At 38.2% G+C, this 25462-nt stretch overlaps 1 protein-coding gene across 8 annotated transcripts; it reads right to left on the reverse strand.

The window, feature by feature from the left end:
* Nucleotides 1-4292: 4292 nt before the first annotated feature.
* Nucleotides 4293-12695, reverse strand: LOC140893496 (phospholipid-transporting ATPase 1-like). 8 transcript variants are annotated; one of them, XM_073302565.1, is made up of 9 exons: nucleotides 12458-12695; nucleotides 12202-12327; nucleotides 10119-11703; nucleotides 8959-9304; nucleotides 7875-8664; nucleotides 7569-7692; nucleotides 7068-7287; nucleotides 6273-6731; nucleotides 4293-6169 (listed from the first exon to the last, which is right to left on the reverse strand). In XM_073302565.1, exons 2-9 carry the CDS (start codon nucleotides 12217-12219, stop codon nucleotides 5989-5991), a joined length of 3723 nt encoding a protein of 1240 aa, XP_073158666.1. In that variant the 5' UTR covers nucleotides 12220-12327; nucleotides 12458-12695; the 3' UTR covers nucleotides 4293-5988. The 8 variants fall into 8 exon arrangements, with proteins under 8 accessions (XP_073158666.1, XP_073158664.1, XP_073158661.1 ...); XM_073302563.1 differs by lacking the exon at nucleotides 12458-12695 and having other exon boundaries at nucleotides 4293-4924; nucleotides 5884-5915; nucleotides 5989-6169; nucleotides 10119-12451; XM_073302560.1 differs by having other exon boundaries at nucleotides 10119-12327.
* Between the last annotated feature and the right edge of the window lie 12767 nt (nucleotides 12696-25462).

The following is a 25462-nucleotide window of genomic DNA, read 5'->3' on the forward strand; positions in this document are numbered from 1 at the left end:
TGGCAGTTGGACAAGTATTGATCTTCTTGGAAGTGTAGTTGTCCAAAGTGTTGTACAAGATGTTCTTGGCAATGTTATCAAGATTGGCAATCTTTTTTTCTTCACTGGTTCACTTACACCTTGGTTTAGCAATGCTCACGGGACCATCTGTGACTATATACAACATATCATCATGTAAAGCTGCTTGATGAGCTAGTAACCTCAATCTCCATTCTTCAAAGTCTTCAACAGAGAACATGAGAATGATGCTTGTGGAATCCATCTTGAAATATAGAGCGTTCAGAGACGATAAATAACTTCGCTCTGATATCACTTGTTATAATTATTGAACGCAATGTTTTCATAATCGGACCGGTGATCGAACCGATTTACCTTAAAAAAATGGTCCAACCGGTCGGACCGTTTTAACCGGACGGTCGAACCGAAAACCCGTTTATATAATATAATATAATATAATTAATAATATTTAAATTTTTAAAACCTAAAAGATGTATATAAAAAGAAAAATATAAAGATTTATCATAGTTTGAAAACTAAATAACCATATAAATATATTCAAAATATTAATTTTAGTTATATATTTTTTAAAAATTAATTAATTAATTAAAAAAATCTAATATCACTAAAATAATATTTTTCATGAAGTACAAATTCGTCATGAAGTACAAATTCCAAATAATGTTGTATATATATATTAAAATATTAAATTAAGGTTTTAAAATTAAAAATATATTTTTTCAAAAAAAAATAAAAAAAATCGGAAAACCGGTTGAACCGGTTCTTGACCGGTTCTGGGCCAGTTTTTGACTGGTTCTGACCGTAAAAACGATTTTTAGGAGCAATTCGGACCAGACCAGTGACCGGTTCCCGGTCGAACCGGTTGAACCGGCCGGTCCGGTCCGATTTTGAAAACATGGATTGAACGTGTGTAGACTGGAGGTGAATACACACTTCAAAATTTTATGATCTTTGCAAAAGTGAGTTCAGTTGAGTTGGTAAATGAAATGTTTCTTTCTCGTTTGTCGATGAAAATTGACTAATTGATAGTGTGGAATGAATTCAAATGACAGATTGAACAATATAAATCAATATGGTCGACTGAATGACAGTTATGTATGTTGGCTAGGTGCAATGCTTTTAAGTGAATAAGACAAATTTTGTTATGGATGTTTGGCGACTCAACTACTGATACGTCACCTCTTATTCTACACATGAAGGATCTAATAGAAGACTTTGATTTATACAACTTGTATACACCCAATCCAATCTTAGGACTTACCACACTGCCTAAAAAGAACTCCAAGTACCTCAATTGAATGCAGTCCTTGACTGATTCTTTACAATAATGTTTTACACGGTACAATAAACTGATCTTAATATAAAGATTATACACTCAAATCTTGGAACAATATGATCCTCAATGATATGATAAAACATTTATGCGTGTGCTTGAATTCTTCGGCTCAATATGATTCTCCAAAGTAATATTGAACTATTCGAATGACTTTCATTTGCCTTTAAAAGATAGTATAGTTCTTTGTGAGTCGGCATCTCTCTCAACTGGTCTTGGCCCTCTATTTATTGATGAGAATGGAAAGGTAGAATGATTCAAAAATCTCCATACAAAAAGAAGTCATTTCCTTGTCTTTTCTCAATTCTAACAATCTCTAACATCCGTACTAAAAGTCTGCGTCTGCACATTCTTCTTTACTACAACGTACGAGAAACCTTATCCAAACGTTGTTGACTCCAACTGATTGTCCTTCTTGACTGATATCTCGAAGAATACCTTGAAAGTCTTCAGTCGAGTAAACTGATCATTTTTGCTCATATGATATAGTTTAGCTTTATTCAGTTCAGTTGACTTTCACGTCCAGTTGAACTTATTTTTCGTTAAGTTCTTTGTCAGTTCTTCTCTTGATTTTTTAACTACTGTTGAGATCAACTGGTTCTTTTATATCCAGTTAAGTTCATCTAGTTGATCTACTTCAGTTGATCTTCTTGACTGACTCAATTGTCTTGAAGTTCAGTCGAACACTTCATCTACTTAAGTTACTCTGTCTAGTTGGATAACTCAGTTCAGCCTAGTTTTTTCCTATATATTTTGTTAACACCAAAACTGTAGATATCCCAACACTTCTCCATATGAAGTATGGAAAGGAAGAAAGTCAAATCTAAGTAATTTGAGGGTATGGCACTGTCTAGCTTGTTATTGAGTTCTAGATCTTAAAATGACCAAGTTAGGACCTAGAGCTCTTAAAAGTAGAGCCGTCAAAACGAGTCGGGCCAGCCAGCCTCGTCATGAAAAATTGACGGATTGGGTTGAGGTTTTACTGATCCATTTGGAGACGGGCCAACCCAAACGGGCCGCAGGTTGAGGCGGGGCGGGGCGGGGCGGGCCGACCCACCAGTTTTTAAAATAAAAAGTTTTTAATTTTTTTAATTATGGGCATAAAAATATTTATTTTTAAATAATGTGATTTTAAAATTTTAAAACTAGTATTTGTAATATTTTTAATATCTTACATTATTATTTTTTATTGTTAAATATCTATTTATATTATTTATACTATTTGGAAATGCGATTTTTTATCCAAAATATAATAGTTAATATCAAAAAAATTTATGATTTGTTTGATTGTGACATTTATTATTTGTTATTGTTTCACTTTGTTGATATATTTTTTTCAATATCTCAAATACTAATTTTATTTTTGAATTTTTTTATATATTTTTATTTTTTTAAAATTTTAACGGGTTGACCCGCCTAGCCCGCAACCCGCGGCGGGGCGGGTTGGGGTTTTTATGGCCCGTTTGAAAGCGGTCCTAAACGGGCCAATCCAAATGGGCCGCGATTCATGACCGGGCGGGGCGGGACGTGGCGGCTTGTCTGACAGCTCTACTAAAAGTATTCTTGTCAGATACACCGAGAATTCAAAAGCATATAGATTGTTGTATATGAACTTTGTACTACCATAGAGTCTAGTGACGTCGAATTCTTGGAAACAAGTTTACTAAGGATTCTACAGTCAATTCGGAATTGAATGAATACATTCCTAAAGATGCATAACAAAACACTGCAATGAATTCTCGTTCCTTTTCAAATAAGAAACGGAAATCTGCAGAAACTCCTTGTGATCCAAGAAGTAGTCAAAGAGCAAGAAAAGAAAAAAGATTTTTGGTTCTGATTTATTTCCTCACAAGCATCAACATTTTGTTTGAAGGAAGTAGAGATGAAGTATTGAATAAATACTTATTATTTTGCATACATAAGATGATCTAATGTCATATGATGAAGCAATGAAAGAGATTCCAGTTTCTGAAAGTAGCTATAAATGATGAATGGACTCTCTTCTAGCAAATGGAACATGGGTATTATTTGATCTACCTCCCAACCCGAAACCATTGGTTGTAAATTAGTCGATCTACCTCCCAGATCAAAAATTCATCGGTTGTAAATGGATGTTCAGAAGGCAATATAAGTATATGTAACACAAACAGTTTGATACAACATATGAACATACACAACAATTTTCGTTTCTCTCCATTTATTTTCTATAGAAATCAAAATTTCTTCTCTATTTATCTTGAGAGAATTTATTGTTTGTAAATTATATTCTTATTCGAATATCTTGAAGGGAAATGGTCATTGTTTCAGCAACAACAAACGAGAGCAATATTTGCTCAAAGACGATATGATATATTCACGCTCAAAACAAAATCATATTATGAAGTTGCATTTTCTAACAAATATTGTTTCTTTACTTTTGCTCCACGTGTAGTTCGAACCAACTGATGTGGAATCGAATATGAAAAACATTTAATCACATTAAAGGAAAGGTCGATGTTAGCTTCAGGGTAACGGCCCAAATCATCTTTGCAGGTCATATCAACAGACCTGCAAAGTGATCCAGGCCGTCCATCTACCCTCAAGGAACCGTGCCCGGAGGATAACATGTACAAAACCCACATTAAGAAAGCATAATCATATAAAATCTCCCAAACTTCTTTCTAAATTTTGGAAGTGTCGATGCCACCCATGGGGTACTACCCATGGGTGGCGTGTCAATTTTTTATTGGTCAATTTTTAGGGCCCCACATGCGGGGCCACAAAATTTGTGAAACCCACAAAATTGACCAATAAAAAACTAACACGCAGCATCGATTTTTCCCTAAATTTTTTGGTAATCAACACTGTTTCTTTCTAGCCACATCCTCGTTACTTGCTTTTTATAACATTTTTAGGCATACAAATAACCAAAAACCTTGGTCAAGAAAAAAAAAACATAACATAACATAACCAAAAACCAAATAAAACAAAACATAAAAAACAGAGATAGAGAAGAAGCTCCACAAGCTTCTCCACTCACTGCTGACAACAAATTGTCAAATACAACTCCTTTGAATAAATTTATCCTCCCCCTCCCCCCTCTTCTTTTTCATCACTTAGCCAAAGACGCACCTCAGATAGTCAGATATTACAAACTTCTTGTAAAAGTGAGTGAAAATCACTACCTATTCTTTACATAAACTAGTTTACACTTTATATGTCTTTCCTTTCTCTCTGCATCTCATAATTTTTCTTCCACACATAACCTCAATTGTTGAGTGAAATTCGACTATTAATCACGTCTATTAGGAAACTTGCAGAAGAACCAGCGGGCTTATTTCAATTGAATCCTTTAGCCTTCAATCCCCCTTTACGATTAATACATACAGGCTGGCAGGAAGATCATAATTCCTCCCCCACTTTGCTCCTGTTAAATTAACATCCGATCCACCTTTATGCTTGTTCCACTTCTTTCTTCACATGTGGACAAACAGTGCCAACAATCTACGCATTTAAAAGCAACAGCTTAAAGGATCCCCGGGAGTAAATCCAGAAATAGTGTTGATGTGTCTAAGAACATTCGAATCCTTGCTTCTGCAGGATAAAAAATCAGCCAAGTATGCATTCTAGAGCAATCCACAAGCTACATAAATGGTAATAAATTCACAATGACATTTGTTGTTTTTACACAAAATTCATTCAGACAAACACCATGTAATTCGATTGAATGCTCTTTTTTATTGAATGCTGTCATTTTGAAACTCTATCAACACCAGCCAATTCATCAAAATCAATCCGAAATTTTAAGATTGGACAATTTATTCAAAGCAATTGGCCATAACCCTAGAAGTAAAAGCACCCTATAACACATAGCTATCATTGCCAAATCAGGTATCATCGCATTCAAGCAATTAAAAATAACAAATTTTTAAGTAGCATGGAACTAAGGACGGCTGAAAAGAGGACAGCTTATGATCATTGCCAAATCAGGTATCATCGCATTCAAGCAATTAAAAATAACAAATTTTTAAGTATCATGGAACTAAGGACGGCTGAAAAGAGGACAGCTTATGCAACAAACTGCGAGCCATATCCATCAGCCATCATATGCTCATGAGGAAAGGACACAAGGAAAATCTTAACATAAGATCAAATTTTATACTAACTGTCGACTTGATGGTCTGGTAGAAGGCAGAAATTAAGGGTCAACACATAGGCCATTGTGGATGAAGAATGAATAAGGGAAGAAGATAAACTAAGCTACATTTCAACTGAGTGCTAGTAAATCCGCGGGATATAAAAACTGAAAACCCAAACATAGATTGAAACATGCAACATGAACCCAACAATCAAGAACATGACAGCATGATCCAAGAACCAATCAATTCATGGGCGTCAGAAGTAAAACATAAGTACATCAAACGTGCCATCGCCTATCAGTATCCACCACGCTACGAACAAAATATGATACTAGTGTACAGCCACCTCGTGTTTAATATGCACATCATGAGATGAGCCGGGTCAATAATACAAAAGGGAAATGATGAACTAACAATTGGGTGCCAATGCCCTATGGAAGATGCATCTGGAAAAAGTTGAAAAACTTAAGGTTTGTTGAAACAGAATAAAGTAACCAGTCAGCTTCAAACTACACCAACCTATGATCCAAAAAACCTGCGCCGCTTTCTCAATATTTCAGCCTCCCTAGCAATTTGGATATCTGAAGGCCAGAAAATCTGATGGAAAACTTTGAAAACAAATCGAGGGAGCAATCCTATAACTGTTATAAGCAAAATGGAGAGCCAATAAGTGGGTGACTTTCCCAGGTTGTATATTGTACTGCACAAAACCGAGAAAGATTCCAGTTATGAACATTAGAGAAACAATGAAACATAACAAAAATGAGTGAATTTCAACAAACTAAGTCAGTCTGCAAACTAACCCATAATTAGGCAAGACCGGAATAGAATCAAGCACCAACATGCAACCATATGTTACAAAAATTGATCCCCATGTGGCCATATGAGTAATAACTACCCAGCGTTGAATATCCATCGCCAAATGCACATTGACTAAGATGACAACAGCAATTGTCCACAAGCTGCCCATACTCCAAATGTCAATCGTGCTCTCTCCATAGGCAAACAATGGGACATAGAAGAGAACAAGGCTCTGCCATAGCGTGTCCACCATTGTAATCCAGAAGAGGGACATATTGTAGCTCTCTTGTCGATGACCCGCAGCATAAAGTTTTGGATATTTAAGTAATGTCTTGTGACTTAAATCCTTATCCAGAATACCAACAACTATAGTAGGTACTGAAGTATATATAACAGAATAAAAAACACTACTCCAGTCTGTCAATGCAGAAGTAGTTGAGAAGGCTGTACACAATATATACCTGGAATTTAATTTCATTAAAGACGGGCATTAGTTCGAATGAATATGCCACAATAAAATTAAGTGAAAAATTGTAATGCGAAATCAAGACAAACAAGAGATTCTGTCATTTTTTATCAGCATGGCCGACGTGAGATTAACATGTAGATGGTGTCAAATATTGCCAAGGAAAAAGGATAATACTATCATTGTCATTGCAAAATTCCGTGACCCATGCTGCTATACACTCGACTCTATTTTTTATTACTGTGCACAGAGGATTTGAAAGCTTTTATGGGAAATAGAAAAACTCACACCAGCTAATGCAAAATATTGAGGTCAATAATGATATGCATACCAGAAAAGCATCAATACGAAAACAGCATTGCGATAAAAGTTATAGAGGACCAGGTAACCAATTCGCTGATAATTCCAGTGTCCATGCACCAAAAGCAATCTTTTCAAAAATCTGAACTGTCCCATAGCGAAATCCGAAGCCATCACTGCTTGTCGCCCTTCTTGACCACAAATTCCGACACCAACATCCGCCATTTGTATCATTGAAACATCATTAGCCCCTGCAGATACATTGTGCATCAATTGTAAGCAAAAATAGTTTAAAATCCCTTGTCCCAAGATGCAAAGAGCCTATGCACATCACTTTTATAGGGTATGACCCACTTATAATTCACATCAGAAAGAATCTGAAAAGTCAGGATACGAAGCTTTATGGGGATTAACTGATAAAGAGAAATGCAAACATCTCCTCCCACACCGACCTCCCAAAAAGAAGTGACCAAACAAAAAAAAAAGCATAATTATATTTTTAATTTTACATGAACTCAGTGAACTTACTCACCATCACCGATGGCAAGTGTCATGTCATCAGTGCGGCCTTTGATCATGTCAACAATTCCAGCCTTCTGCAACGGTGCTACGCGACAACACAGCACTACCCTACACAAGGTTGCAAGGTCGAATAGCTGATGCAAAATACAAAGAAATTTGTGAGAAGCTTGGTGAGTAGAGGACAGAGCATTCTCACACTCAAGGATCAAAATTGGCCATTCGATAACCAAATTTTAGCAACCATAAACTGAATCAAGAGACCAGAGAAAACAAAATAAATAAAATTACAACAAAGATAGAGATGATGCATGCATGCCTCAGACTCCAGATCTTTCTCTAATATGTACACCAGACTATTCCCATCAATAACAAGTGCTAGCGGTCTGAAAGTAGGTCCATCTTCCTGTCCTGCATGCAGCTGTGGTGAAGCTGACTTCGTATTAGAAGGGATTTCAAGATAATCAATTTCTGCATTTTTCTTCCGTTTAGGAATCTGATCGCGGCAACTAGCAGACTTCACGAAATATTTTTCCCTAGCATCACATAGAAGTTTTTTGCATTCATCCTCTGAATTTCCATTAATGATTATCTGGTGCATATCAGTGGTCAAAAGTCTGCAAGAAAGACCAATAGATATCGCTGTCTCCTGCTTATCCCCAGTGAGGACCCACACCTTTATTCCAGCTTGCCGCAGGGATTCAATGGCTTCTGGTACTCCCTCTTGTAATTTGTCCTCAATGGCTGTGGCCCCAAGCAGTGTCAAGTCACGTTCAATAAGAGCTGCAGTTTGTCGCAATTTTATTGATCTGTCTGTCAAAGATGTGCTAGCATCTTCATACATGCATTGCCACTCTGCAAGTTGTTCATTGGTAAGGTCTCGAGCAGCAACAACTAGAGTGCGCAAACCTTCAGCAGAATATTCATTCAAATGAGACTGTGTTATACGTATTACAGGATCATCGCTGGGTTGGGTCTTTTTTAAAATGCTAAACATGGAAGTATCTGCCCCTTTCACCAATACTTTTACAGAATCATTTGGAAATCTAATCACGACAGACATCCTTTTGCGCACACTATCAAATTCATGCAGACCCAAAACATCCAACCTGCATTAGAAGTGTATACATTTAAGTATTTAAAGTAACTTCAAATTTGAAAGAAAAGGCAATGCCGGGTTATGTTTCATTAGATTACAAATTGAACAATAAAGCAGCTGATTCAACTTGATATCCTTAAAAATTTCATCGAAATGGATCGTGTGCACATGTTAAAGGAGTAACTAAAATAAATAACATATATTGCAAAAGAGGACAACACTCGTCCATAATAACAGCTCACATCACTCAGAAACAAAATTTCAATGAGGCCTACACTTTCTCAAAGTAAAGAGAGCCTTCTACCTCAATTTCTCACCATTGGCATCAATAACAATATGCCCGGATGTACGCTCAAAAAGTGTATAGCCATAAGCTGACGCCGCAGCAACCAGAGCCTGTTCATCTGGAGATTCACCTTGATAATTGATAGATTTACGACCGTCCCCTGGTGTACAGTCAGGACCACTTGCAGGGCATTCAGCTACAATAGGAATCACTGTGTTACAGGCTGCCAGGGTCAGAAAGAAGTCATGTGCTGCAATCTTTTCTTCCACATATAGATCTTTGTACAACAGTTTAATGAGCTCAGAGTTAGGAAAGATCTCAGATTTTAGCCTCCATTTTTGTCTATAGAACTTGGCATCTTCCCCTGCAGAGGTATGTCAACCATTAGCGTTTATATACATGTGTGTGTGTGTGTAATTACTTGATATATGTGGTAAGAAAAAATCAATGCAGTATTCTCATTCAGTCATTGCAAACAATGTTAGGCATGCATATGTATATACAGGAATTGAAGGAAAGCAACATATTAATATTGCTATGGCAGATATTAAAGGTTGAATCATGCAGTATAAATTCAGTAAAAGGTATAGTTGTTGAATGCATGCAGGGTGTGGGGTCTAGGAGACAAGGACCGATCTTAATGTTTACACCTTGGCACCCTTTAACAGCTTCTCCTACATGAATGAACAAATGTAGTCATTGTGAATTCATGGTGAAGTGCAGCATACAGTCATTCACATTTCCTGTAGCCTTGTACATCAATAAATTCTGAAGCCTGATCTAATGTATACAGTACAGTATACCAGGAAAAACCACCGGCTTGATTAGGAAACCTGGAAAGTCGCACTTAGATATGTACACGTTCAGACACATGTGAATGACCTGAATCGCAAAATGCTTTCAACAATTTGATATGTTATGATCTGTTGTATGCACATAAATTCAATCAGATTCATGACGTTACTGATACCTCATTTTGCAAGCTTAACTATGGGGGTAACGAATTCGAATTTACGATATTACCTCCATTCCTAGAATTTAAAAATAAAACGAAACAGCAATAACTTTTAAAGTACTAAACCCTCCGGGATTCAAAAATAAAATAAATTGAACAGAGCCGCAATATTATAATTTATATTATTATTATCATAAAAACTGAAGCTGGACTACAGTTGTACCTTCAACACCTATGTCCTGAGATGGGCCAGTCAAAGAGAGTCTGCAATCATAATTCTTTCCCCAGATGCTAGATTTTCTGAATTCCATCTTGTTTTCTGTCAGTGTACCAGTCTTATCAGAAAATACATATCTTATTTGTCCCAAATCCTCATTAATATTCAAGGATCTGCACTGAAACTTGGAATTAGTACTGCTGTCGTACATATCCCTATCGCCAATCATGAAATATGACTGTCCCAACCGAACAAGCTCCATGGTGATATATAGAGATATTGGGATCATTATTTGGAAAACGATAATAGAGCTCAAGAATGAGAAAAAGGTTTCCATAGGAATTCCATAATACTTGTATTTTTTCCCAACTTTTCCTTTCTCAAAGTAACTTTTCCTGTAGTAAGGCAATGTATCAAGCTCGGGGTTGTGACGCTTTAGCCATAAACCCATCCCAAAGGCTACAACAAGGCACATGATCAAGAGGAAAACAGATAACCATAAAGTCTCCCTGTTCATGTAGGTTTCCAGTCTACTTCGCTTAGAAGGAGTCATTGCACTGTTTAGCATTGCTTTTGTCTCCTGTCCCGCATAAACCACAACACCAACAGCCCATTCTGTATTCTTAAGCTGACAGCCACGCAAAATAATGTTTGATTGGCTGAGGGGAAACCTATGCCCTTTCAACTCCATGTTCGCAGTGAATTCATAAATGTTCCGGTTTGGCTGCTCACATCTGACAATCCCTGATATGGTTGACCCTTCAAGTACCAAATTGTTAGTTTCTTGCCGAGCATACCTCGTCTTCAAATTTGACTCGCCATCTAAATTCATAGTCAGTATATAAGCAATTCCACTAGGATCACTTGTGCCCAGCAACACCATATCACAGGGAATAGCCTCGTCAGAACAGATCTTTATTACATCACCAGCCTGTATTTTTTTCCACCTTTTGGGATAAAACTTTTCAGATTTCAGCACTAGAGCCTCCCGGTTGTTCTCATTCCTATCAGACCTGTGTCTTCGCCAATCTTCATAACCATCTTTTACAGCTGTGACGGTGAGTACAAAAAGAAGCGGGAAAAGGGAAACTGTTCTCCCAAAGACAGCAAGAGGGGGAAGTTGGTTCAAAGCAGCAATGGCTAGAAAATACAAATAAGCAACTCGATGGAACTGAATAAAAAGATTCTTAGGCAAAAAATTAAGGAATGTATATTTACTGGTCCGGATCTCATTCCCGGAGAAATCAGCCTTTTCATTAGTCTTTTTCGGATCATTAATATGGATCAACCTGGGGTTATCGTGATGAGGTATACTCTCAGCAAGCTGCATGCTTATCTTAAGGAATCTTTCAGACCTTCGTGATTTGTTCAAGTTGTCCTGCCCCCGAGAAGAAGCACCAGAAACTTCCAGGGCACTAATATCAAGCCATGAATCTGCAACACCACCCCATGACACAAGGCCTTTCCTCTTGCGTCGGGGGCATTGCAAATAAAGCTCCTCAGAACGATATTCCTTTCTTTTAGGCCAGAAAGCAGAAGCTTCCCGCGAGTTCCTTGAAACAGTTGTAGCTACAGTATCTTCCTCCACCTCCTTCAGATCATACAAATTGTTACCTTGTGTTTCGTCAGAAATAGAAGAAGATATTGATGCAGAATGCAGGCATCCCAATGAAGTGAGAGTCAAGGAAGAGTGACGGTTATGGTGAATGGGGTGAGGCTGTGGAGCAGAAAGAGGTCCAGATTGAGACAACAGCGGCTTGCCGGAAGACATAAAGAAACCACCAATGCGAAAAACACATTGGAGAATGGCATAGCGAATCCTTAAGCAAGACAACAGCCGAACCTCACCAACCAAAATTGGGACCAGCCCCCCAGAGTATATGTATATGTATCTCTCTACACCTTAAGGAGTATATCCCCGCCCAAACCAACAGTTACAAAACGGGGTGGGCAAGGCAATTGAAGGTATGCTCACCGAATCATTGTTTTTTACTCTAAATAAAAATCCAACAAGCCGCACTACCTATCGTTCTCCACCAAAATAATTAATCTTGAAACCCTAGACAGAAATGTGGCATAAAAACTGTACCTTTTCGCCTTCAACCATATAAGAAGAAAAATTCTCCAAAAAAAATAATAATAATAATAATCTTTCGGCCTTCAAACAGAAAAAACCCCTACAAATGCGTGATTGCTCGCGAAGAAAATGCCAGAACTGCACAACATAAAAACCAAACCAAAAGCCAAATCTGAATGAAGACCAAAGAAATGAAATGGCATTGATGATAATGGAGAATTGAAAGCACACAGAGAGAGAGAGAGAGGGTGGGTCTCGTTTGTGTTACCGCCTTGGAAAAGGTGAATCGATGTCAGATTCAGATCTGCTGCCTGCTTGCCTGCCTGCCTTCTTCTGATCAACAACCAAAAATCGAAAAATACAAATTAATTAATTAATTAATGGAACTTTTTTTTTTTTTTTTATAATAACGAATGGAACTTTTTAATCCAAAATTTGAACGTGAAATTGATGATGTTTGACAGATTGGGAAGGAGACGAGAGAGAGAGAGAGAGAGTCAGGACGAGTGGAAGAGCACGACTTTTGGCTTTACTTTTTTAATTATTAATTAATAAATTTCTCATACAAAAATAATCGAATATTTGTTCTCGAAATGACCCAATTTATATCTAATAATTATCTAATCTACTTTTAATCTAATCTAATCTTCTAATCTTCTAATCTAATAAAGTGACAAAATGCTAGAATAACTGTTTTTAGAATTTTTAGGTTGCATTTACTTGGCTTAATAAATATAAGATTAGTTTATTAATCCTCTCTTATCCCTTGTTTACTTAAAAAAAAATCAATTTTGTTCAAATCTTGAAGCCCGTCATTCAAACCTTCTATCCCGATATTTCTCATCCTCCATTTTACATGGTATTGCGTATCCTAATCTATATTTGAGTAAAAAAAAATTCATAAAACCTAATCTACCCTCGGCGATTTCTTCGTTTCTCTCTCAGTTTTTTCATTTCCCTACCAATTCCTTCTTTTTCCTCTCAATTTCTCCTATTTTATGGCTCCATTTGCCGTCACTGAAGTTCATTCTTCCAATTCATCGGCTTCTGTGAGATATACAAGCAAGGTCTCTTTCTTTTTTTTCCTTTTATTTTTTTTATTTGGCCTTAATTTCACGATTGTTTAATATTTTATTCTTCAATAATTTTTACATGGATTTAGGTATTTTCTGGGTTCATCCAAGTAAATTATAAATTTTTTGTTTGAATTTGTAAATTTTTTGATATTTTTAGTTGTCGATGGTAACAAGTTGAAAACTTCGGAGAATGTTGACTGCTTCTTGTGGGGTTTTTTATTTGTTAAATTTTGTGGAGTTAACAGTGTCAAATAAATTCAAAATCAAGGGAAGATTGTTTCTAAAATTCCAAAATACCATGAAATTTGGAGTAGTTTGGTTGAAGACGATGTTTAAATTCTTAGGTAGGAATTTCAAAAGCACAATTCTGTATCTTATATAGTACCCGAGGGAACTTTTTTGTGCTTTGATGGATGAATTTTGTTTTTTCCTTTTGTATTTTGTTTCTTATATGTATCTTATTGCTCCTCAAAGAAAAGATTTTCACTCCAAATCATGGGTGTCTCCAGTTTTTGCTTATGATTTGATGTTGCTGTATGTTGCACTCGATCCCTACTTTCTGTCTGCTCTTTCGTTTTTTTTTCCTTTTGTCTAAATATTTTTTCAATTGCATTTAGTGGGAGTGAGGTTGAAGGCCCAAAATACCAATTCAGTTTCATATATGTATCTAAATTTCGTTGTTTATATTATTTGGAATATTGGTGCTTTAGAACCTTTTGTGAAGTACACATGTCTATTTCTTATGTTCTGTACCTCAACTTCAATTCTCAAAGCTCTGCATTACCATTATAAAGTGTTTTTTTATTGATCTTCTTGTGGCATAATACCATTTATTATGGTATTTAATTTTCTTTTGGAGTGTTAGAATATGTGAGTACATATATTCAATATTTTAAACTAATTATTTCATCATGAATTTTGTTAGCAGATGGATGATAAAGAGTTATTATGTTTGATTTTCATGACAGTACAAGAAATTATCAATAATTGTGTCATATTTTTAAATGCGATGGTAACTGCTCATAAAAGGCGTAAGCAACCACGTAATCCTAGGATTCGTACAAGAATTGTGAGATATAATATGGCAGATGGAATACCGGGACAAATATCGCATCTTCGAAAGATTGTGGATGTAGGAGATATTGAATATGTAAACAATTTGAGGATGACTAGAAATGCATTTGCACGGCTTTGTTATTTGACAGAACATGTGGGAGGTCTGACTGATTGTAGATATGTAAGTGTCCAAGAAAAAGTAGCTATGTTTCTATCCATTCTAGGGCATCACAAGAAAAATCGTATTATTGGACATGACTACCTGCGTAGTGGAAAAAATGTTAGCAAAAACTTTCATGATGTATTATCATCTATACTTAAACTGCACCATATCCTTCTTGTCGAGCCAACACCTGTACCAGATGATAGTACAAATGAGAGGTGGAAGCTCTTTAAGGTAAAATTCATCTATTAAAATATTGAAACATTTTTTTAAGTTTCTCAAATACTGGTTTTATATTAATCATCATATATATTATATTAGGGTTGTCTTGGTGCTTTAGATGGAACACATATCAGTGTTCATGTACGTGAAAATGAGAAAGCTAGATATAGAACAAGGAAAGGTATTACATCTGTTAATGTGTTAGGTGTTTGTGATCACGATATGAAATTTGTGCATGTTCTGCTGGGATGGAAAGGTTCAGCCGCTGATTCTAGAGTGTTACGCGATGCACTTTGTCGACCAAATGGGTTAAAGGTTCCTAAAGGTATTTAATTTAACAAAAATACAGACTACTCATGATTATTTTATTTTGAATTTTCTCTCGTTTCAATTTATTGACTTGTGTTTACACATTCTTATAGGTTGTTACTATCTTTGCGACAATGGGTATGCTAATGCAGAAGGCTTTTTAACACCGTATAAGAAAGTTCGTTATCATTTGAAGTCTTGGGGACATGGAGCATCGTCACCACAAAACTACAAAAAGTACTTCAACATGAAACATGCTTCAGCACGGAACGTGATAGAAAGAACATTTGGTTTACTAAATAAGCGATGGGATGTACTAAGAAGTCCCTCTTTTTATAGTATAAAGGTTCAAAATCGAATGATTTTGGCATGTGTTTGCTACATAACTTCATACGATCAGAAATGACGGTGGATCCCATCGAAGATATGATTGAGTAAGAGATAATAAATAGTGAGGAAGATGAACATGATGGTTATATAGATCATGTAGAGTCCTCTTCACAATGGCAAACTTGGAGAGATACCATGGCCACAACAATGTTTAATGAGTGGAGGGGTGTTAATTGACTTATTTCTTTGGCATGGAAATTGATGTTTGTGTTCTTTTTAAAACTTTGAATGACAATCATTTTTGTTTTTCTTTTGCCATGTTATTTTTGTTGGAATATATTATGTCATCAATGAACTACTAATCTATTATATTTTTTGATTAATGCAACATTTATTTTTATGTGGAAATATCTGTTGGAAAACTGGCGAGTTCCCAGACCAATTACGATTGATACCCGGTGCAGCGGAAGTTTAAAAATTTTTCATGGAACGTTTCCATGGTATGGGTATCAACCGTTCATCGATTGAATTACGTGTGTGTAAAATTTAAATAACAATTAAATAAATTTTACCTCAAATCTCGCAACGAGATTAATGGACACCAACAGAACAATTCTGCTCTTGTTGTCTCTCCCTGGAACCGATGAACGCCTTCAATCAGGTCCACGAACAGAGGTTTAATCCCTCTGATAGATTGCACTAGAAAATCTATCAGAAGTTTTCTGCGAAGAGAATACACGAATTTGATTCGTTATTCCTTACTGCGATTCAAAATCACAGACCGGAATTTCTCAGACAGAGAGGGAGGGGGGCGACGGCCAAGCTTGAGAGAGGGGCTAGGGTTTCGATTTTTTTTCTCTCAAAATTATGAGCTATCGTGTGTAATTTCTGTACTGAAATAACTTATTTATAATGCAGGCCACTAACACCTTAGGGCCCATTAGTCATAAGCTGGGGCCCGACAAGCAAAGCCCGCTCGTTCAGAAATTAATATAAAATTCATCGTGACTCCGATTGATGAAACGATTTCACCAATGTGCACAGAAACCATTTCTGCACGTTTTAAAGTCAAAATAAATTTTCCTGAATCCGAATTCAGTGGTTTCCAAAAATGTCCATCCCTATGTCATTTTAGGAAATCCTACTCCCTTACTCTTATTTAAGAAGTCCAACTCCTTAGTTCATTAAATTTAACTCTTTAAATTTAACTATCTCAACGGGGATTAAAACTCCATTACACTGTGTGACCCTCAATGGTTCAGGGATACAGCTAGCCGTGGGCTCACAACTCCTTGTGACTCGGAACAACACTTTCCGACTTGCCCAACGAATCATGGTAAAGCGCCTAGCAACATCGCCCCATGATTCCCTAGGTATCACTGATAGTGCCTACAAGAACCAGTAGATTTTGGTTAGCGTACAGTACGGTCCCTTCATCCAAATATCCCGATCGAATCAACAACCATTGGTATATCGAGAGTCGCTCAAGATTCGATAACTATGCAATGCATCTTGAAGATCAAATTAGTGACATCGCATGTGCTACTAAGAAACCATTTCTTAAATCACATCAAGTACTCTGGCCAGAGATTTGTCACACTAATATCTCCTCAGATCGCATAGGATATCCACACTCGCAAGTATGTGGTGAATCCTTGACAACAATGCATTGACTCCTATATGTGTCGTAACTGTACCCAATCTCGACACCTGATGACCCCCTCAGAGTCGGTAAACGAGTCAAAGCACAGTACTAGCATATAGAGTCTCCATGATGTTTCAAGTCGTAAGGACTAATGGTGTACAACCAAAACCGCGGACTTTATCCACTCGATAAGTGATAACCACTTGGAAAGTCCGGATAGGGTAGTTCGACTATTCATCCTATGAATATCCATTTGCATGCTTCGAACATCTCCATGTTCCCTACCAATGAAACGTGGTACTCCGCATCGCAAATGCTAGTCTCAAACTCGAGCGACCCTTATCCTTATTATCGGACGGCTCAATCGACTAGGAACGGTTTTAGAATATACAGTGACTATAAGATGTATTTCATGATAGACATCTCCATGTTCTACCACATCTTACATACACTATAGTATATTCAAGGTCTTTATCAAAACAACAATAGTATATCACAATATAACAATATGAAGTAATATAAAGTCATTGCCATAAAAGTGTAAATAATATTAAACAAAAGATTGTTTATACAAAGAGTCAACAAAGCCCATAGCCACACAGTTGGCTCACTGGGCACCCACTCTTACAATCTCCCACTTGCCCTATAGCCAACTAGTCATACTACGTAGACCCATTGCTTCGCGATGTTTGTCAAACAATGGTCCTGGCAAAGGCTTAGTAAGTGGATCAGCGATATTGTCTGCAGAGGCCACTCGTTCGACACTGATGTCTCCTCTTTCCACAATCTCCCGGATTATGTGGTATTTCCTCAGTACGTGTTTGGATCTTTGATGAGACCTTGGTTCCTTTGCTTGAGCAACGGCACCCGTGTTGTCGCAGTACACCGGGACTGGACCAACAAATTCAGGAATGACGCCCAACTCTTGGACGAAATTCCTCATCCAAACGGCCTCTTTAGCAGCAGCTGATGCTGCAATGTATTCAGCCTCAGTGGTGGAATCCGCTGTGGTGTCCTGCTTGGAACTCTTCCAAGAGACAGCACCACCATTGAGCATGAACACAAATCCAGAGGTTGACTTCGAGTCATCCACATCACTTTGGAAGCTAGAGTCGGTATAGCCTTCCAGTTTGAGTTCTCGTCCTCCATAAACCATGAACATATTCTTAGTCCTTCGCAAGTACTTAAGAATGTCCTTCACGGCTTTCCAATGCATCTGACCAGGATTAGACTGATATCTGCTCGTGACACTCAGAGCAAATGCTACATCCGGTCTGGTAGATATCATCCCATACATGATACTACCTATAGCTGACGCATATGGTACATGTGTCATATTCTCTATCTCTGCATCAGTCTTGGGACACATAGACTTGGATAGAGAAACTCCATGACACATGGGTAGATGTCCTCTCTTGGACCCATCCATTGAAAACCGTTTCAATATGGTATCGATGTAGGTTGATTGAGTGAGTCCTATCATTCTCTTAGATCTATCCCTATAGATCTGTATCCCAAGAATGTAGGATGCCTCACCCAAATCCTTCATCGAAAATCTACCTGATAACCATATCTTTGTTGACTGCAACATCCCTACATCATTCCCAATGAGTAGGATGTCATCAACATAAAGTACTAAGAATGTCACCGCATCCTTAACTACTTTCTTGTACACGCAAGGTTCCTCCGGGTTCTTGATGAAACCAAAGTCTTTAATTGTTTCATCAAATTTCTGGTTCCAACTTCTTGATGCTTGTTTTAGACCATAAATTGATCTCTGAAGCTTGCATACCTTATGCTCGCTTCCCATGGATGTGTACCCCTCAGGCTGCTTCATATAGATTTCTTCCTTAATGTCTCCATTAAGAAAAGCAGTCTTCACATCCATTTGCCATATCTCATAGTCATACCATGCAGCTATGGCAATAAGGATTCTTATGGACTTGAACATTGCAACTGGTGAAAAGGTTTCGTCATAGTCAACTCCTTGCCTTTGAGTATAACCTTTCGCCACCAATCGCGCCTTGTAGGTCAATACCTTACCATCAGGCCCAAGCTTTCTTTTGTAGATCCATTTACACCCTATTGGAACAATTCCATCGGGAGGATCCACTAAAGACCAGACTTGGTTAGTATGCATCGAATCCAATTCTGACTGCATAGCTTCAAGCCATAAATTCGAATCCGCATCAGAAATTGCTTCCTTGAAGCTTCTTGGATCACATCCAATGTCGGGTTCATCTTGACCCTCTTCAAGAAGAAGACCATATCGAACTGGAGGTCTAGAAGTCCTCTCGGATCTTCTAGGTGCAGGCGTGTCCAGCAATGGTTCCTGAGGTGTGGGATCGTTATTTTGTATTTCGGGTTCTTCTCGAACTTCTTCGAGTTCCATCATCTCGCCTTTCTTATCCAATAAGAACTCCTTCTCCAAGAAGGTGGCATTCCGTGAAACAAACACTTTTGTTTCAGCAGGATAATAGAAATAATATCCGATTGAATTCTTCGGATACCCCACAAAATAACACAAGCTGGATCGACTATCCAACTTATCTCCCACTGTCCGCTTCACGTAAGCAGGACATCCCCAAATCCTCAAGTATGAATACTTAGGAGCTTTGCCATTCCATAACTCGTATGGTGTTTTGTCCACTGCTTTAGTGTGGACGTTATTCAACAACAATACCGCCGTTTCAAGCGCATAGCCCCAAAACGACGGTGGAAGCTCAGTGAAGCTCATCATGGATCGAACCATGTCCAACAAAGTTCGATTACGACGCTCCGATACACCATTAAGCTGTGGTGTCATAGGAGGAGTCCACTGAGAGAGAATCCCATTCTCTTTTAGATAGTCCAAAAACTCGGTACTCAAGTATTCTCCACCTCGATCCGATCGAAGTGCTTTAATACTTTTACCTAGCTTGTTTTCTACTTCAGCCTTGAATTCTTTGAACTTTTCAAATGCTTCAGACTTATATTTCATTAAATATAAATACCCATACCTTGAATAATCGTCAGTAAAGGTAATGAAGTAGGTGTGGCCATATTGAGTCCCAACTCTAAATGGTCCACAAACATCTGTATGAATCAAATCCAACAGATTTTGACTACGTTCAGGCTTCCCCTTAAAAGGAGATTTAGTCATTTTCCCTTTTAGGCAGGATTCACAAGTAGGTAGAGAGTTAATATCAGACATATCAAACATGCCCTCTCCCACTAGCTTGTTCATCCTCCTTGAGGAAATATGACCTAGTCTAGCGTGCCAAAGGTTTGCCGGGTTTTGACTATCGATTTTCCTTTTGTTTGTTGTCGCCGGTTTGTCAATACAATTTACTGGAACGTCTTTTAGTTTTAAATTGTATAGATCGTTTTCAAGTTGTCCATTTCCAATTAAACATTCATTCTTGTAAATATTGCAAATCCCATTCACAAAATTACAAGAATAACCATCTCTATCAAGCATAGAAATAGAAATAATGTTTTTAATTAAATCTGGCACAAATAAAACATCTCTCAACAATAATTTAAAACCGTTCTGCAAAATCAAACAAACATCTCCAATGGCCGTAGCTTCAACTCTGGAACCATTCCCGAGCCTCAGCTGGGTCTCACCCATTCTAAGCCTGCGACTTCTTGTCATCACCTGCAAATCATTGCAAATGTGAGATCCACATCCGGTATCCAATACCCAAGAAGTTGTATTAAGTGACATGTTTATTTCGATATAGAACATACCCTTTGCAGTTCCCAACTGCTCAAGATACTCCTTGCAGTTGCGCTTCCAATGACCCGGCTTCTTGCAGTAATGGCAAACATCCTTGGATTTTCCATCGTTTGAAGCCTTTGTCTTTTGCTTCTTCTCGGGTTCCACTTTCTTGGGTGGGGCAGAACGTTTCTTGCCCTTCATACTTGGCCCCTTCTTAGCAGAAGATGAGGAGCCCACCAAGAAAGCTGGCTTATCCTTCTTAAGTGTGGATTCATATGTAACGAGCATATTGACCATCTCTTCAAGGGTGGCCTCTATCTTGTTCATATTAAAATTTATCACGAATCCATCAAATGAAGAAGGAAGAGATAGAAGCAGCAAGTCCACATTGAGTTCATGCTCCAACACCAAATCAAGGGTCGCTAACTTCTGTATGAGCCAAATCACTCGTACCCCATGATCACGGACCGAAGTCCCTTCACGCATGCGGCACGTCATCAACTCCTTAACAGTAGAGAACCTTTCAGCCCTCGACTGAGCCCCAAAAAGTTCCTTGAGTTGCGTGTGAATGTCAGCAGCATTCACCGTGTCCTCAAATCGCCTCTGGAGTTCATCAGACATCGAGGCTTGCATATAGCATTTGGTCTTGATGTCATGGTCGCACCATGCATCAAGTTTGGCCAATTCCTCCGGACTTATGTCAGCTGGTGCTTCCTTCGGAGGTGCTTTCTCTAACACGTAGAGCATTTTCTCCGAAGTTAAGACAATCTTCAACTTCCGGAACCATTCCGTATAGTTGGCGCCAGTCAGCTTGTTTTGTTCGAGGATCGAGAATAAAGGATTTCGCGAATTCATTGTATGAAATACTGAAAAGGAAAAACAGACATATATCAATGATTGTTTAACAATTTACTAAGACATAAAATAGGCGAATTTAATTTTATGAATCTCACTCCCACTATTTTAACGATTTCACCACCCTCTAGTGAAAACGGGAAACTTTTTCCTTAGTGAGAACATGGAGTCCAATTGACAAACTTATGGTCCCGAATAATATCAGCCAACCATAATTCTCAAAAGGTAGATCCCAATTGCTTCCAAAGCAACCCCCATGTATTTACCTCATGTCCAATAAGGGCCCAATAATATGACGCCGTTTAAAGTGACATGTCAAGATGACCCATCAATATTAAGTTGTGATGGACGGTCGCCATGTGGATCCCCCAATAATATGAGCCGATCCCATGGGAGTTCCACCCAACTTACAACATTTGTCGATCCAATGTACAGCTTTCCGACGGACGGGCCCCCCCAATAATATGAGCCGGACCGTATCCGCGGGTAGCATCACATACATTGACCGTTGATGGAAGGTAGGAACATTTAAACAATATTTAAATTTCCTTTATTTATCTTGATATAAATTTTAAATCATATTTAAAATGAGGGATTTTATTTATAAAAATATTTGTCTCATCATATTTAATTTATTGCATGCATTGCCGGATTCACGCAATTTATGTCTAAACATGCATACAATCATAATATCACATATTATATAGGATGATCGATTCCATTTCTAATTGACCCGTGGTTGCCAATCACGGGTCTTAGTCCAATCCTAGGTAATATGCAGTATGCAAATGCAATCCTATTACATATGCTTCCAATTTACATTTCTTCAGTCTTCATTGTCTGCTGGGCCCACCATCTTCAAATCTTGATCTCCAACTAAATCTAATGTATTTACAATTAAATAACAATGACAAGTAGGGATACATTTTAGGGGGTGGGAACGGGCTATAAACCAAGCCCACTTTTATTACATATGACATTCATATCGGGCCATAAACCAGGCCCATTAATAAAACCAACAACAATAAAGACAAAATGTAAATTCCTAACATACACCTACAAAATTGGTCATGGCAATCGATCATCCTTATCCAATAACATTTAATTCAAAATTAATTTATTGGATAACATGCTGTGGCAATTCAAATTTAAACAAGATAAAATCATATTTTATATATAAAATCACATTTCACATATAAAATCATATTTTATCTCCATATCAAATAAAATCATATTTTATCTATAAAATCCAATTTTACAAATAAAATCATATTTTATCTAATATATCATAAGATCATATCTTATCATCAATTGTACCAAAATAATTGATTTCAAAATTCAATTTACGGATAAAATATTAAAATTTTCCAAAAATTCAAATTTATCCAAAATCAATTTTAAAATTTACGGACTCGAACAATTCGATCCGAAATCTCGTGAACCAATCAAAAACAATTTTTGACCGGACCAAAAATAAAATTTTAAATATTAAAATTAATAAAAATATTAAAAATTAATTTTTCCCGCGGGCCACCCGGGACACTCCCGGGTTGGCCCGCACCCGGGGCGCGGGCCGGGGGCAGCCCGGCTGCCCCTTAGGGCAGCGCCTGGCGCCGCCCCTGGGCGGCGCCGTGCGCTGCCCTGGGCGGCGCCGAGCGCCGCCCTGCGCAGCGCCTGGCGCTGCGCTGGGCGGCGCCGAGCGCCGCCCCTGGGCAGCGCCGAGCGCTGCCCTGCGCAGCGCCCAGCGCTGCGCTGGGCAGCGCCGTGCGCTGCCCTGGGCGGCGCCGTGCGCCGCCCTGGGCGGCGACGGTCGCCGCCTTGGGCGGCGCCGTGCGCCCCCTTGGGCGGCGCCGTGCGCCGCCCGGGGCAGCAACAATTGCTGCCCCACCGGGCAGCGATCCAATCGCTGCCCGGGTTTTGCCCCGAAAAATTTTTTTTTTTTTATTAAAAATATTTATTTTGTTTCATAAACCGAGACTCAAAAATTTTGTACAATTGATTATTCAATCGATTGATCTGAGCAACCTGGCTCTGATACCACTGTTGGAAAACTGGCGAGTTCCCAGACCAATTACGATTGATACCCGGTGCAGCGGAAGTTTAAAAATTTTTCATGGAACGTTTCCATGGTATGGGTATCAACCGTTCATCGATTGAATTACGTGTGTGTAAAATTTAAATAACAATTAAATAAATTTTACCTCAAATCTCGCAACGAGATTAATGGACACCAACAGAACAATTCTGCTCTTGTTGTCTCTCCCTGGAACCGATGAACGCCTTCAATCAGGTCCACGAACAGAGGTTTAATCCCTCTGATAGATTGCACTAGAAAATCTATCAGAAGTTTTCTGCGAAGAGAATACACGAATTTGATTCGTTATTCCTTACTGCGATTCAAAATCACAGACCGGAATTTCTCAGACAGAGAGGGAGGGGGGCGACGGCCAAGCTTGAGAGAGGGGCTAGGGTTTCGATTTTTTTTCTCTCAAAATTATGAGCTATCGTGTGTAATTTCTGTACTGAAATAACTTATTTATAATGCAGGCCACTAACACCTTAGGGCCCATTAGTCATAAGCTGGGGCCCGACAAGCAAAGCCCGCTCGTTCAGAAATTAATATAAAATTCATCGTGACTCCGATTGATGAAACGATTTCACCAATGTGCACAGAAACCATTTCTGCACGTTTTAAAGTCAAAATAAATTTTCCTGAATCCGAATTCAGTGGTTTCCAAAAATGTCCATCCCTATGTCATTTTAGGAAATCCTACTCCCTTACTCTTATTTAAGAAGTCCAACTCCTTAGTTCATTAAATTTAACTCTTTAAATTTAACTATCTCAACGGGGATTAAAACTCCATTACACTGTGTGACCCTCAATGGTTCAGGGATACAGCTAGCCGTGGGCTCACAACTCCTTGTGACTCGGAACAACACTTTCCGACTTGCCCAACGAATCATGGTAAAGCGCCTAGCAACATCGCCCCATGATTCCCTAGGTATCACTGATAGTGCCTACAAGAACCAGTAGATTTTGGTTAGCGTACAGTACGGTCCCTTCATCCAAATATCCCGATCGAATCAACAACCATTGGTATATCGAGAGTCGCTCAAGATTCGATAACTATGCAATGCATCTTGAAGATCAAATTAGTGACATCGCATGTGCTACTAAGAAACCATTTCTTAAATCACATCAAGTACTCTGGCCAGAGATTTGTCACACTAATATCTCCTCAGATCGCATAGGATATCCACACTCGCAAGTATGTGGTGAATCCTTGACAACAATGCATTGACTCCTATATGTGTCGTAACTGTACCCAATCTCGACACCTGATGACCCCCTCAGAGTCGGTAAACGAGTCAAAGCACAGTACTAGCATATAGAGTCTCCATGATGTTTCAAGTCGTAAGGACTAATGGTGTACAACCAAAACCGCGGACTTTATCCACTCGATAAGTGATAACCACTTGGAAAGTCCGGATAGGGTAGTTCGACTATTCATCCTATGAATATCCATTTGCATGCTTCGAACATCTCCATGTTCCCTACCAATGAAACGTGGTACTCCGCATCGCAAATGCTAGTCTCAAACTCGAGCGACCCTTATCCTTATTATCGGACGGCTCAATCGACTAGGAACGGTTTTAGAATATACAGTGACTATAAGATGTATTTCATGATAGACATCTCCATGTTCTACCACATCTTACATACACTATAGTATATTCAAGGTCTTTATCAAAACAACAATAGTATATCACAATATAACAATATGAAGTAATATAAAGTCATTGCCATAAAAGTGTAAATAATATTAAACAAAAGATTGTTTATACAAAGAGTCAACAAAGCCCATAGCCACACAGTTGGCTCACTGGGCACCCACTCTTACAATATCATAGGT

This window comes from Henckelia pumila, chromosome 3, assembly GCF_033568475.1.
Source record: "Henckelia pumila isolate YLH828 chromosome 3, ASM3356847v2, whole genome shotgun sequence".
Lineage (NCBI taxonomy): Eukaryota > Viridiplantae > Streptophyta > Magnoliopsida > Lamiales > Gesneriaceae > Henckelia > Henckelia pumila.